Source organism: Falco cherrug, chromosome 3 (genome assembly GCF_023634085.1).
Source record: "Falco cherrug isolate bFalChe1 chromosome 3, bFalChe1.pri, whole genome shotgun sequence".
NCBI lineage: Eukaryota > Metazoa > Chordata > Aves > Falconiformes > Falconidae > Falco > Falco cherrug.
Window position 1 is genome coordinate 55,329,821 of NC_073699.1, and position 14,820 is coordinate 55,344,640.

Below are 14,820 nucleotides of genomic sequence, written 5' to 3' on the forward strand. Positions count from 1 at the left end.
TATTAAAACCAAATATGCTGTCTGGCATGTTTCCATTATCTCAAATCTTCCATCCTTAAATGAAAAAGGTGACAAATTTTTGCTTTCCCTTTTCCAGATATATAAAGCAAAACTTTCTAGAAGAAAACTGGCAAACAAGCCTGCCTACTAATTCTGTTAGTGGGCATCCTGGCAATTCTGTCTCATTTAAAAATATTTATCAATGCTGATGAAGCAGAGGACATGTGAAACTTCACATTTTTAATTAACTTATATTCTAACATCTTTCCATAAGTACAGTTACACAATGTTAGTCAATGGAGGATTTGGTCCAGGAATGAATTTGAGTTACACCCCCACCTCCTTTTTGCACACAAATAAATGAATGAGGGCCCTCGTTCCTATTAAGACTAATGTTTCTTTGTCAGTCCAATTTTTTTTTTCCTTTGGGGTTTCTACTTGTTATGACTTTGTTAGGTGAAAACTGAATGGTGTATGTTAATCAGCACAAGACATTTGGCTACTTGAGCTTTCGTAAATGTTTAGTTTCCCAGGATCCTTTGAACCTCACAGGGAACAGTTCTGCATCCTTATTAGAGACTGACAATTAAAGCTCTGTTTTCATATCAAAAGTAATCACGAAAAATTAGCTAGGGAGACCTTGGAATTCTGTGAGAGTTTCACTGTTTTGAGATGGCCAACTTTCCTTCATTTGCTTCAATCAGTATCAACTTGGGTTTCTTTTTATGTTTCCTACTGCCAGGGCAACTTATGAGCTGGCATTGTGACAACTTAAAAGGATTATGCAATACCATGAAGATGTGATTAATACATTTTAGGCCACTGTAATCATATTCGGTTGCATAATTATGGCAGAGGTGCAAAAGTAAGCTAAACTAGGTTTTGAAGGCAATGCTATAAAAAACAAAGCAGTTTCAGTTTTCTAAGTTCCTTGTGAGAGGGAGGAAATACTATGCACATCAGCGGGAGCTGTGTTGCTTACAGATGTCGGAGATTCTGTGGATAACTTATAGGAAATGTATGGTTCTGTCCTAAATATTTTAATCTTTTTGTGCCAAGTTATAGGCTTTCACAGAAGATAATCTGTTAGTGTCACACCACCTCTGTTACAGGTCTGAAAAACAAATCTGAGTGTTTCTTCCTCAGGCTCTGGTGGCATGGGAAACTGCTGCCCAAGTCTGTCACGAACAAGTGCTTTGGTTTCCTTTCAGTTCTTAGAATCTGCTCTGGTAGATTAGGAAACCAGTAATGGAAGTGGAGTGGATCATAACTGAATAGGTTGCATACGTGTTTGTTTAGGTCTGTAAAAATACAGTAAAATCCCAAGCTGTTAGTGTTTCTGTCACAAACTGAAAAAATGAAATTAAACTGATATTAGAATATCGCATTCCCTCTTCAAAAACTGATTTTTTAGTAGTGCTATTCCCACTCGCAGTCACATGAATATGGCTGTTGTGGACTATGCATATGGCTGTTTCAGAGCAAGGCTGAGGGTCACCTTTGCCCCCTGGTATTCTCCCCACTTTTCTTGGTCTGCTGGGAAACCCTCAGACCTTTGGGAACGGGTAGACAGACCCATAATTTCTGTCTGTCCCCTGCCTTGCTTCTATGCCACAAATACTAGCAGGATTATCAGAAGATTTAAGGAAACAAACTTTTCATTCCAAACCCTTTATTTTATTGATGTTGATGATGGTTGCTTAAAATTATAAATTGGTATTTGATTTTGGGGAGAAAAAAAGAAATTCTTTGTTGCTAGGACTTGTAGCAGTCACGTCACAGAAATTGGCAGATCTGTGTATTTAAGGGATTTTACACTCTTAATTAAATGCAGTAGTAGTGTTTTGCCTTTTGAAATGCAACTTTTTTTTTTCTTCTCCTACATACTTAGGGAACAAACATGCTGTCAAAATCCTTTAATGTATCCAACTATTTGAACATAAGAAACAACATCAAGCTGTTATTTGTTCTGTTGGAGTGTACTCCTATTTCCAATCTGAATCTTTTGTACCTAGTGATCTTAATTATATTTGAGCTGGAAGTAGTTTAACATTAAAAGGAATTACAGCAGATTAATCTGTAAACCTGCACAAATATCACATTCCTTTGTATGGAGGTAAGCAGGGCACAGTGTGCATAATTGCGTATTGTTCTCTGTGTAGGTTGTGTGCGTAAGGCTGAGCAGTTCTTCGTGACAGCATCAATTATGGCACCATCTCGTGTCTTGCAGTGGTCAGTTTTACATTAGAAAACATATGTTATTGCTTTCAGTAAGGTAATCTTATAATAAGAACAAGAAAGCAAAAAAAAAAAATTGAAAAACCCAACTTGCCCTGGAAACAGGAATTAGTGTACTAATTAGTGTATGAAAATACAGAGAAATCTTTTAAAGAATGTTTGCTGTAATATTTTTTTTCTAAAGTGATATAGCTTGAGGTCAGTGTAAGAAGACCATTTATCTCAACCATCCAACCATCCATTACACTTATTTGTAACTGGAAAGACGAAAGAAAATCACTAAAAATTAATTAGAAGAGGTCTGTGTCTCCAGTCCTGATGCAAAACCATCACTGGAATCCAGTTGCACCAGTTTAGCGTCTCTCAGGGTGGCAGGAGAGCAGAGCCTCAGCAAATAAGTATGGTAGTTTGTACTAGTAAATACATCTCTTGACTCAAAGTATCGTTGAAGCGTAGTTGTCTGTGATTTAAGGCCTTTTGGTTTGCTTGTGTTTCCAAGGCTGGTCATATGGCACTATTGAACCCATTTAGGAATATTTTGCCAGATGACAGGTAGAAAAAAGAAGTTTTAGGAGAAGAGCAAGCCATTCACATGCAGTCTGAGCTGCAGAAGATGTGTCTCTTGAACTACACTGGCTACCTGCTGGGCAGCTTCCATATAGATTTCCAGATGGAAGTTGGCTTGATGTTCATGCATCCGTTCATCTTGCATAAGCTGCTACCTCATTGCAACGGGTCTGGAAAAACTGTCGTAAATTTTGAATTTAGCATGTGTAGGTCTATCAGTAATGAAGCTTCTGGCAAGTCTCAAGAATTACCTGCATTTTGTGAGACTAATGCAGGTGTTGCCTGTGGGACTGGCTGACATGTTCTGACAGTTCTGGTTTTATCAGTGTCCCGTTGCCTCATGCCCTGTGAATTTGGAGCACTCTCTCTAGTGGAGCTTCTTGAATCACTGTAGTGAATGCTAGTGGTCACCGCAAGTGATCACAAGGCACCTAAACAGAAACATCCGCCTCAGAATTGAGGATGCCATAAATAAAATACAGATCAGTGACTAGTCATTGTAAGACAATTCTGGGGATTTAAAATAAAAGAAAATAAAAAAGGGACAAACAAAATTCTGGCTAATTTCAATGACAAAGCCTCCTACTGCCCTACTGTTAGCCATCGGCTGGAAACTGAACGCCCTTTTGGCACTGTAGGTGGTGTTCTTGCTTTTTCATGGCTTTTTGTACCTTTTCTCCTAAAATAAAAGAACAGTACACACCAGGACTTTGCAGGGTTCCCCATATAATGGTGCCAATATATTTCCACCCTAATTTGCAGCACCTGTCTTATTACAGACTTTGGTTCTTCTGAGCACAACTGCTGACTGTGCCAAATTCAGATAGTTATTCTGTGAGGAGGACAAGGATCATCTAGCAAATAAATGGAGAACACAGTACTCAATTTGCTGGTGACCTTGAATTTGATCTCACTTCTACCCTTAACAGCCTAGCCAATCTCTGTCCTGTTTAACCCATGTCATCGTGCCTGGTATTTCATAAAGTCACTTCTGCAACTGCCTTTTCCTTGATACTGTATTATTTAAACCACTAAAAGAGAGAACTAAAGAGTGAACAAGGAAACAACTACTGTAAATTCTTCCTCACCTTTTCCTTAGCAGTGTCAGGAATGGCCACAAAGGTCTTTCCCAGTCTTTCTGTTCATTTTTTGTATTTGTCTGGGTAGAAACTGCAAGTTTGATTGATAATGCAATTTGCATCTTGAGGCATCACTGGAAATACAATGGCATGAAAGGCTACTCTGGCAGAGCGCACTTTTCCCCCGGGGCTGACTTTAGAAACTCATTGATGTCACTTCCTTCCTCAGTCAGCAAGTGAATTTTCACTAATTCTCAAGACCAGCTGTCCATGCTGTCAACAGAAAGTTATTAAAATTCCTTTAAAGTGAATCAAAATAGCCTAAAAACAAATGTACTGGGAAACAGGAAAGCATCAGTATTCAAAGTCCACAAACCTTTGAGCAAAATAGTGTTGATCTAACCAGAGATTTCAAACACTCTGCTTTCCTAGCAACTTGTATACCATTACAGAATGCTAACAACACATACTCCTTTAATCTTCCATTACCAACAATCTATTTGGTTAAAATACTAGTTACAAGAATAATTTCTTTTTCTCCCAAAGATGAACTCAGTGAACAAGGGAATACATTTTGAGACATTTGCCCTAAAAGATAGTTGGGAGGTTAGCCAAAAAACCATAATTTTTGTATGTAGCAAATAAAAACACAACACAAGCATGCAGGAAATAATTATCATAAGAGACAGTCTCATAATATAGCCTAAAGCGATTATCTTTATCTGAATTACCTATAATGCTTTCATTGAGAAGAAGAGCATTCTCAGGGACAAGTAGGGAGGATCATTTTCCTTTAAACAGAATCTTTAGTCTTTATTTTCACACTTAAAATATTTTAACGTCATTTTGAAAATTCTATCTTTGTGCCACACATACAGGTACAAAAAATTCTATTGAAATGGAATATCATTTCCAGTGCTGGAGGTGGCAGCCACTCATGCTAGGCAAGCTCCCATGACAGTTAATAGTGACACTGACAGGTTGTAAGTAGTGTCCCGTCATTATTACTTAAAAAAACCTCTGGGTACATGTAGCCTAACTCAATAGGTGAGTGTGAAATTCCCGACTTTCCCTAGTACATGTGGATAGTCTCCAGTAGCAAAGGGAAGGTAATCAATACCAGCTGCCCTTTTGACAACTAGTGCATGAGGTCAGTGAATGAGGCAAAATTACTGTCCCTTTTGATCTAAAAGGAAAGATTAGGTTTGAGGTGTCATTGCTGCTAGGGTCCCAGACAGCTATAGAAAAGCAATGTTCTGTCTAGGCTTTGATCATGTCTTCAGGAGCAGGCTGAAGGACACTGCAGAAGGCCAGAATAAGGAAACAAGACCATAATTCAACTCACCACTTTGTGGATATTACCAGGATAGAATTTCTCCCTTGAGCCAGCTGGTGCCTATCCTCAGTCTTGACACAGACACGTAATTTTATTTTAGGGTAGAGGCAGAAGCTGCTTTTCTCCTCCAATTGCCAAATCCTGAGATGGATGTTACCAGCCTCTCAGGCATGTATTCATGCAGCACTACGTCTCACAACGTAAGATGCTTCATAGCACGTATCTGAAATTTGTTGTCTTCACTTTGAATGTTGTAATTTCTTGTGGGGTTCTGGGTTAAGAAGATTGGCTACCTATCTCAATCTTATTTTTTAACACATGTTTATTGAGAGGGGCTTGTCCCTCTTTTACTTTAGGTGGATTTCCATTTTGAAGTTTCAAGTAATTTGTACTTGTTAAATTCTGTTTCTTAACTATAAAATTTGATTTTTTTGTTTGCTGAATTCAGTGGGTTTTGTTCTGTGTGTACACGATGGTATTCTTTAAAATATGTACAAACTAATTTTCTTTCTTTTTCAGTGTCTGGAGAAACATTGCAACAACAGGTATTTAATCAGGTATTTTGACACTTTCATACTTCTTGTTACTTAATTTTTCATGTAGAAGAATTGTAACAATTAAAGGGGAGAACTCCACAGGACAGGCTAATGTTAACTATATAGGTGTGGCTAAGGACCATGTATCAGACAACTGCCTGTCTCTGCAGTTGTGTCGAATTCACAACAGTAGCCATCATTTTGATTTAAACCTAAGATTTGCCATTTAAACAGTTTAATTCATCTACTTCTCAATGTGTTGATGGTGAGGATAAAGCCTAGAGGTAATTTGTTCATTGGTATCAAATTTTATAGCACAGAATTGTACTTTTAAAAAAGTAATATTTCTCCTGTTTGCTAGTATTCCTTTTAAAAAACAGAAGGCTATTGATATGAAATACATGCACAGCACATGTTAAGCACATTATCTTTTAGTGTTGTTTAGGTTTTCATTTCTACTATGAATTTTCATGGAGGCTTCACTAAACTGTGACATTGCTTGTGGAAGCATTTTCTGTTTGTATTACTGTATCAGTTAGGAGTGATTCAGAAAAAAAAAAAAAAACTTTCTATGTTGAAAGTTAGCATTTCAGCATCAAGCATATAGGAACTACAATGAAAAAAAATTTCCCCTAACCAGAGAGAGAGGAGGAAATCTAGAATTTGATTTCCTAAATTACATGCTCTTCCAGATTGAAAGGACTTGCCCGACTTGTACAGAAGCATTGTGATGCTTCTCATTCTTGGCTTCTTGTCATCTTACTGAATGCTGTTATCCAGATGGCATATAAACAGGTATCTGGATTGTTTGTGAGATTTATTTTGATAAGTCACTTAAAAAGCAGTCATTAAAATATTTGTATTCCAGCAATTACACACCCTTAAGCAGTCTTCCTTCCAAGCTATAAATTGAGGCATTGACGTCATTACATCACTGTTATCTATGAATTCATCATCTAGATGGAGGACTAACTCGCCAGGTGACTGACCACCTAAGGCAGCCTGGTTTGGGTCTAACAGCATTTCCCCTGCCGTGGCAGAGCACAGCACAGATGTCACTGTGTCACTTTCAGTGGCCTGAGCTGGCACTGCTCCTGATTGAGTAAGCCCATAAAGCAGAGGACCAGCTTAAGGGAAGCCTGGTCCTCTGACACCAAATAATATCGAGGGTTGTTACAACCTTCCCGTTATCCTGAGAAATTGATGGGTGTATACATTCAGCCCAGAATATGGCATTACATAAGCATAGGGAAATCTTCGCTTTTTCTAAATAAGCGTAGAAATGTTTTGAAACTTAATGGTAATTCTGTGCTTTGACTGAGAGTTTGTATCCTAAACCAAGTCTAATTAAGTTTTATAAACCAAACTGTATTTTAAAATTAGCCTGAGATGTCTTGCAAAGCCACTTTTGGCAGCCTTTGCTGGCCAGAAGGGGGGGCAGTTGTATTTTTAAAACACAACTTGAGGCTATATTGACAGGGCTGTGAATGGATGACTGGAGATCTAATTCTGCACATTTTCTGTGTGACAAAATCAGCTCTGTGGATGACATCGCCCTTTTCTGAGGAAGAGTGTGTTGTGCTAAAAAGGACATTTGTCGCAGTTGCAAAAGGTGGATCAGGTGCCATAGTTTGTGTTTGCAGTCCTGGTCTTTTCCTGCATGCCACTGCCTTGCCCTCCTCAAATTGGTCACCTGTTCTGTCTCTCCGCAGTCAACTTCAGAACAGCTGATTTTGCAGGAAAATTGCATTTTTTTCATATGTGGAGGGTGTTTCTAAATAAAACTGTAAAAAGTTGATTTGGGGACAAATGGTAGTTGTTCACTTTTAAATGGATACTACTGAAGCTGGTGATGTCTCATTCCATACGAACCTCCTGTGGACTTCCAAGAAATGGGAGAATGTTTCAAATTAGAAATTGGTTTCATTTTAAAGTCTATAATTTAGGGCACAATTGCAGAGGCACTGCATATTTGATCTGTAGTAATACTACTACAATAAAAAGATTTGAACGGGGTTTGATCCTCATGGAATATCTCCCATAGAAGGATTCTGTTTATTTTCAATACTGAACTTGAAATTTTATATGCGGGATAGGGTACTTATCTGGCTTAAGATCCTGTAGTCCTTTAAGTCAGTGCAACAACACTGTGTTACACTGACTGCCAGAAATTTAAGTGATAGAGAAGTGGCTCTGCAGAAGATAAATGATGTTACAACTTGACAGGCAGGAAATGTCTTGTTGAGAGGTGAGTGAAACAGAGAGGGGATGGGGAAATGCTGGAGCTGCCATCCTAGCGATCACCTGCTAAGTAAACCCCTCACTATCTGTGGGTATCTGGGACCTCTAACATCTTGATGACCACTGTTGTTTCTGTGCAGTTCCTAGCTCTTTCTAAAGCCTAAGCAAAGTTTGGTCACGTATGACATAGATAAAACACTAAGGTAGTATCTGCTTCCAGAAACCTTTGTCTACAGTTATCATCTTCACTGGTTCCTGTTCCCTTTGATCGTAAGGCATTTGCTTGTTTTCCTTGAGCACCTTTTTTTGTCATTTATGTATATAGGTATGCATGTTCACTTAACAGCAGTGGTCATCTACAACTCTGCCTGAGCAGGGACATCCAGAAATGGTATGCACTCTGCTTTTCAATACCTGTTTTAACTACCTTTGCAACTTCAGGGTAAATCCTGGCACAGATGTACAGCCTGATTAGCTGTAGCATGTTAACTATTGCTAAGGGAAATGCAAGGCAACCAGAACAAACCCTGTGCTTCTAACTGTATAACTGTCTTGGCTAAAAGACACGTTACAGACTTGCCAATCAAAATGTGTCTGAAGGCAATCCTTTATGTTTCATCCTTACTCACACTCATCACACTCAGATTTGTCTGTGTTGTGGTCTTAATGTATACTCCTACATGTAGTTTTGCTCAGAAGCTCTGAAGGACTAACAAGAATACACCTCCATGCATTTAGAAGCTGAAGTTGTTTGCACAGACTTTCAGGTTAAAATTACAGCTGTTTTTGAGCTCAGACTTGAGCCTGTCCCTTCTGCAGTGAAGCTGCAGGTTGCATCAGGAAGCTGGTGAGAGTGTTCCACGATATCTGTCCCACTGTTCTGTCCCTGAGGAGCTCTTCCCTCAAGGCAGACTCTCTTGCAGTCTCTTCGTCTTTTGACATCTCTGTCAGGGAGTATTTCCCTTTCTGCACATGGGGTTGGGGAAGCAGTGACACACAAAGGACAGTGATGAAGCAATGTACTTGCTGGAGCTAGGCTTGGACCGGGGGTAACTACAGCTCTGATGTACTGTCAGTATGTATGCGCCTTCTGCCGAAGTAACAAGGCGAAAGAAAACTCAAACCTTTATTAAATGACAATGTAAGTTTTTTGCACAGACCATGTGGAGGAATGACTTACCACCCGAAGGATGCTTCAGATACACCCATGGTGTAATAAACCTATGATAATATCAGCAAAACCTTCATGTTTCAGTTTTCCTTGTGCACTGCTATAGTTTACTTCAGCACTCTCCTTTGTCCCCTGCTTTCTCTCACATGACCTAGCTAGGAAAAGTTCAGTCCATGTATGCCAGCTTCCAAGTGCTGCAACGTCATGTTATCTGACGGCATGTCCCTTGCTCCTGTTTTCCCAGTCTGGGGCCATATTCCTCAATGTTACATACTTTGTTCCCCCAAAATTAGGAGTTTGAAAGTCTTCAAGAGACACAGGCATATAGCCCACTAAACAAACTTTCACTTTCATGTGCTTCATAGAATCGCATAATGGCTGAGGTTGGAAGGCACCTCTGGAGATCATCTAGTCTAACCCTCTTACTCAAAGCAGGGCCAGCTAGAGCAGGTTGCCTAGGATCGCATCCAGCTGGATTTTGAATACCTTCAAGAATGGAGACTCCCAGCCTCTGGGCAACCTGTGCCAGTGCTCAATACTCACACCATAGAAAAGTATTTTCTTGTATTTAGATGGAATTCCTTGTGTTTCAGTTAGTGATCACTGCCTCTTGTCCTGTCACTGGACACCACTGTGAGAGGAGTCTGGCTCCATTTTCTTCACTCCCCCCCCACTCCCCCCCTCAGGTATTTATATACATTGATAAGATCCCCCTGAGTCTTCTCTTCTCCAGGCTGAACAGCCCCAGCTTTTTCAACCACCGTTCGTATGTCAGAGGCTCCTGTCAAATACCTTTGTGGCCCTTCACTGGACACACTCCAGTATGTCTATATCCATGTCCATTTATACACTGGACTTATTCCAGTATGTTCATGTCTCCTGTACTGGGAAATCCAAGACTAGACACAGCACTCCAGGTGTGTCTCACCAGAGCTGAGCAAAAGGGAAGGATCACCTCTCCTGATCTGCTGGAAATGCTTTGCCTAATGCAGCCCAGGAAGCTGTTGGTCTTTTTTGCCATGAGGACACATTGCTGGCTCACAGCCAGCTTGTTCTCCAGGACCTGCAAGTCCTTTCCTACAAAGCCTCTTTCCAGCTGTCCAGCCCCAAGCCTATACTGATGCCTAGGGCTGTTCTTCCCCAGGTGCAGCACTTTGCATTCCCCTTTGTCAAATGTCATGAAGTTCCAGTTTACCCATTTCTCAAATCTGTTGAGGTCCCTCTGAATGGCAACATATCCTTCTGGTGTGTCAGCCGCTCCTCCCAGTTTTGTGTTGTCTGCAGACTTGGTAAGGGTAAACTCTGTTTCATCATCCAGGTCAGTAATGAAGGTGTGAAACAGTGTTGGACCCACTGTCGACCCTGTGGCACTAGTGATTGGCCTCCAGCTGGATTTTTTGCACAACCATTTGATCCTAAGCAGCTCAGCCAGTTTTCAGTCTAACTCACCGAACACTTATCTAGTCTGTACTTTGTGAGGACATTATGGGAGACAGTGCCAAAACCCTTACTAAATTTGAGATAAACAACAAGAAGTACTCTCCCCTCACCCACCAAGCCAGTCATCTCATGGTACAGGCTATCAGACTGGTCAGGCATGATTTCCCCTTCATAAATCTATGCAGCACGAAGTCCAGCTGGAGGCCAGTCACCAGTGGAGTACCCCAGGCGTCACAGCTGAATAAAATACTGTTTAACTTCTTCATTACATACCAGGATGATGGGACTGAGTGTTCCCTCAGCAAGTTGTCAGAGGATTCAAAACTCAGGGGAGTAGTTGAGACATCAGATGGGTGTGCTGCCATTCAGAAAGACCTCAACAGGGTGGAGAAATGGACAAACAGGAACCTCATGAAGTTCAGCAAAGTGAAATCTACCTGGGGAAGAATAATCCCCTGCTCCATCATGCTCCCAGGAATTGAGGTGAAGCTGACCAGCCTGTAGTTTCCTTGATGCTCCTACTAGCCCTCTTTGAAGACAGGAGTGACATTTGCTTTTTCTAGTCCTCAGGAACATTCCCCCATCACCACAACCTTTCAAAAATAATCAAGAATAGGCTCACAGTGACACCCTCTAGCTCCCTCAGCACTTTTGGGTGCATCCCATCAGGTCTATGGACTTGTTTATCTCTAGTTTATTTAAAATTCCCTAACTTGATACTCCTTCACCAGGGAAAATCTTCCTTGCTCCAGAATTTCCCATAAGTCTCAGGGGCATGGGATTGTTGAAGGCCAGTCTTACTAGTAAAGACCAAGGCAATGAAGGTGTCAACTATTTCAGCCTTTCCATGTCATCTATCACCAGGTCCCTACACCATTCAGCAGTGGGTCCACGTTTTCCCTAGTCTTCCTTTTGCTGTGGGTAGACCTGTGGAAGCCTGGTTTTGTTGCCCTTCACATCCCTCCCAGGTGAGTTTTGGCTTTCCTAACCCTGCATGATCAGGGTTATTCTATATTCATCTGTCCCAGCTTCTATCTCTGTTAAGCTTTCTTTTTATGTTTAATTTTTTTCAGAAGCTACTTGTTTGCACATGCAGACCCCTGCTACCTCTGCTTGATTTCCTTCTCTTGGGGATAAACCGTTCTTGAGTTTGGAGGAGGTGATCCTCTGACTCCACCCAAATGTCCTGGCCCTCTCTCCTCTCCAAGGCCATATGCCATGGGTTTCCTCTAAGCAGGTCTCTGAACACCCTAAAGTCTGCTCTCCTGATGCCCAGGGCTGTGATCCTGCTTTCTGCCTTGTTCCCTCTTTTCAGGATCTTGAACTCTGCCTTCTCATGGCAAATACCACCACCCTGACATTCAAATCTCCAGCCAGTCCTTCCATGTTTGTAAGTGTGAGGTCCTGCAGCCAACCTCTCATTGTTAGCTCTTTGATCACATCCATTAGGAATTTTCCAGTAGTGCACTCCCCAAACCTGGATTGCTTGTGCTCTGCTGCTCCTCCAGCAGATACTCGGGTGGTTAAATTCCCCTCTGAAGACCGGTCTGCAAACGTGAGGCTTCTTCCCATTGTTTGCAGAAGACTTCATCTTCTACTTCTTCCTGATTAGGGGCTCTGTCACAGACACCCACCACAGTGTTGTTGGTCAGCCCTCTAGTCGTGACCTACATGCTCTCCACCTGTCCGTCTTGTCTTTCCAGAGGCAGAGCTCCATGTGTCCCCACTGCCCTCTGACTGAAAGGGTGACTCACCGCCTTGCTGTCCCAGCCTGCCCTTCCTGATGAGCCTATACCCACTCATGACAGCTCTCTAATCCCATCAGCTGTCCCACCACATCTCTCTGATCCCAGTGAGACTGCATACAGGCCTCTCATTCCTCCTGTTTTCTCCCTGTCCAGTGTGCAATAGCATATGTACAGGCACTGTGGAGAGGCACCCAGCCATGCTGGTTTTCCAGAGAAGATGTGAGAGCTTCCCCCATCATGCTGCCCTGTAGGTACTCACCCGTTTACATGCATATGCTCGAGGTGGGCACCTCTGAGCCCTGTCTGGTTGATGAGATCCCTCCTGCTCCTCCTGCACATTTTGTTTACCAGTAAGTAGAAGTTGCATTTTTAAACGATTAATTTTTCATTCATTATGCAATATCTGATCAAATAGGAAAATCAGACAGGAAAACCTTTTCAGATTTGTTCTGCTCATAACATTTTCTTCCTTCCAGGTTGATCAGGGCTGCTCCTGAGAACATATTCTGTCCCCTTCAAGTTCAGATAACCTAACAGTCCTTCACTAATTAAATAATACATAGTACTAAAGGTGGTGAATCTCAGAAAAACACAGGAGAAAGTATTATTCAAATAAGAACAGCAGACACTTTTATTTGACAACCTTTTCAGTAACCTTTTGGAGGAAACCATTTCTCAGACTGTATAGACAGAAACATACATGCAATGTCTGAAGATAAAAATGTCTTCAACTTTATGAAGAATGATTCTTCTTGTGAAAAAAAACAGGCATTAGAGTATGCAACAGGCTTAAGAAGATTGGATGTTCAACAGAAATACTAAAAGAAATGGTGTAAGGTTTGAGCAATGAAAGGCAGTACAGGCTGGGAAGTTGGGTTGCAGTCCTGATTCTCAGATTGCTGAGTGTCCCTTCTCCCTCTGTAAAATGGCAAGAGTTTTCTACCAGTGTTAATCAGAAATTAGGAATCACAATATTCACATGGGGTAGGCAATTATTATCTTTCCTTGTTTTGCAGACATGCAAAAATGTAGTGTGAAGGTCAAGAGACCTGCTCAAAGTTACACAAAACCAAACACTGTGCTTCTGGCCAGTGCACCTACCTTTAACCACGACACGTTCTTTCTCATTATTCCTCTGCTTCACAGAGGGGTGGCGTTTGAACTAGATAGTGTTTGGATGGCACACTGATCATCTGTGACACTGCTTGCAGATTAATGCATGCCAAGTGGATAGTTACACAAAAAAGCTGCTACAGAATAAACTAGGGTATTTTCTTTTACCTATGGTAAACATGATTTACCCCCTTGAGTGAAAAAAGGGTACGCTACATTTCAGTCAGTGTGAGGAGGGAGTGTGCAGTGAATAATCCCTTTTGTAAATTCACAACCCGTTTTGTCCCACGGTAATTTATGAACGCAATCAATTCTCAAGTATTAATATTTTTTTGTAAAATTGAACACAGGAATTTGTTTAAAAGTGTATGAATGTAAGCAAACACAGATTTGAGATATTTGCCAATCTAGAGTGCATTATACATTTCTATTTATTTTTTATTTACTAATAAAGTTATCTAATTTGAATTAAATGCTAATTGTGATGGAGGGAAAAATGCTTTGAGACCGCTAGAGATCTTACTGTCTCTTCCAAAGCAATTTAGGGGAAACTGAATTCTTCATGCCTGAATATATATTAATATTCTTCAGTTGAACCTAGCTTCATTTGAAACTTTTCTTACTATTTCTGAAAGAGCAAGATGTCTTGTTTATGCTGGAAGATAAGTGTGTTTACCTGCAGACAGGATAGAAATGCTGTTTACCAGCAAAAAATCCCTGTGGATCTTACCACGGCCACTAATGTGAGAAATACTGCCATGTATGCAGAAGCACAGCGTTACATTGCAGACCTCTCTTCTCAGAGGGGACGGTGGGTCTTGTGGGGAAGGAGTACAGTTGTTTATCGTCTTCAGTTTTACATTTCACTAGGTGTAAATGCCCTGGGTGCCCCAGGGAGACCTGTCCAGTTATGCTGCCAGGCCATCTCCCTTGGAGCCGAGGACAATTCCAGCCAGCTTTGACACAGCTGTAAGATAAGAGTCCAGCAATGTGAAGGGTGGTGGCTGGTCAGAGGGGAAATTCTGTGCTTGCTGTGGAAAAGGCAGTTGTTGGTATCCCAGCTCCGTATCCATTTCAGGAGAGGGCAGAGGGCTGGCTGGCAAGCACAAATACAGGTGGTGAGCCACTGCATTGCGCACTGCTGCCAGTTGGGTACAGGCAGGAACTGGAAGTACTGGCCAGGCAGTGGTGGGATGGGGAAACATGACTGAAACTCCTCCAAAACTAGGCTACTACTTAGGTCACCACTTGTAAGAGCATCTTGTCAAGCAGCTTGTTTGTAGCTTGACATTTACAGCTGAAGCAATTCCTTTAAAGTAATCGAGGGAAGGATTTGGTACTCAACTCAAAA

The 14,820-nt window shown here is 41.2% G+C and overlaps 1 protein-coding gene across 2 annotated transcripts in view; it reads left to right on the forward strand.

Annotated features, from left to right (window-relative positions):
• Positions 1–14,820, forward strand: part of CHST9 (carbohydrate sulfotransferase 9) — a 96,697-nt gene that overhangs the window by 68,005 nt on the left and 13,872 nt on the right. For both annotated transcript variants that reach the window (XM_005433880.3, XM_027797754.2), the window contains exon 4: positions 5,740–5,777. In XM_005433880.3, the coding sequence (XP_005433937.2) occupies positions 5,740–5,777 (38 nt within the window). The remainder of the gene's footprint in view (positions 1–5,739; positions 5,778–14,820) is intronic.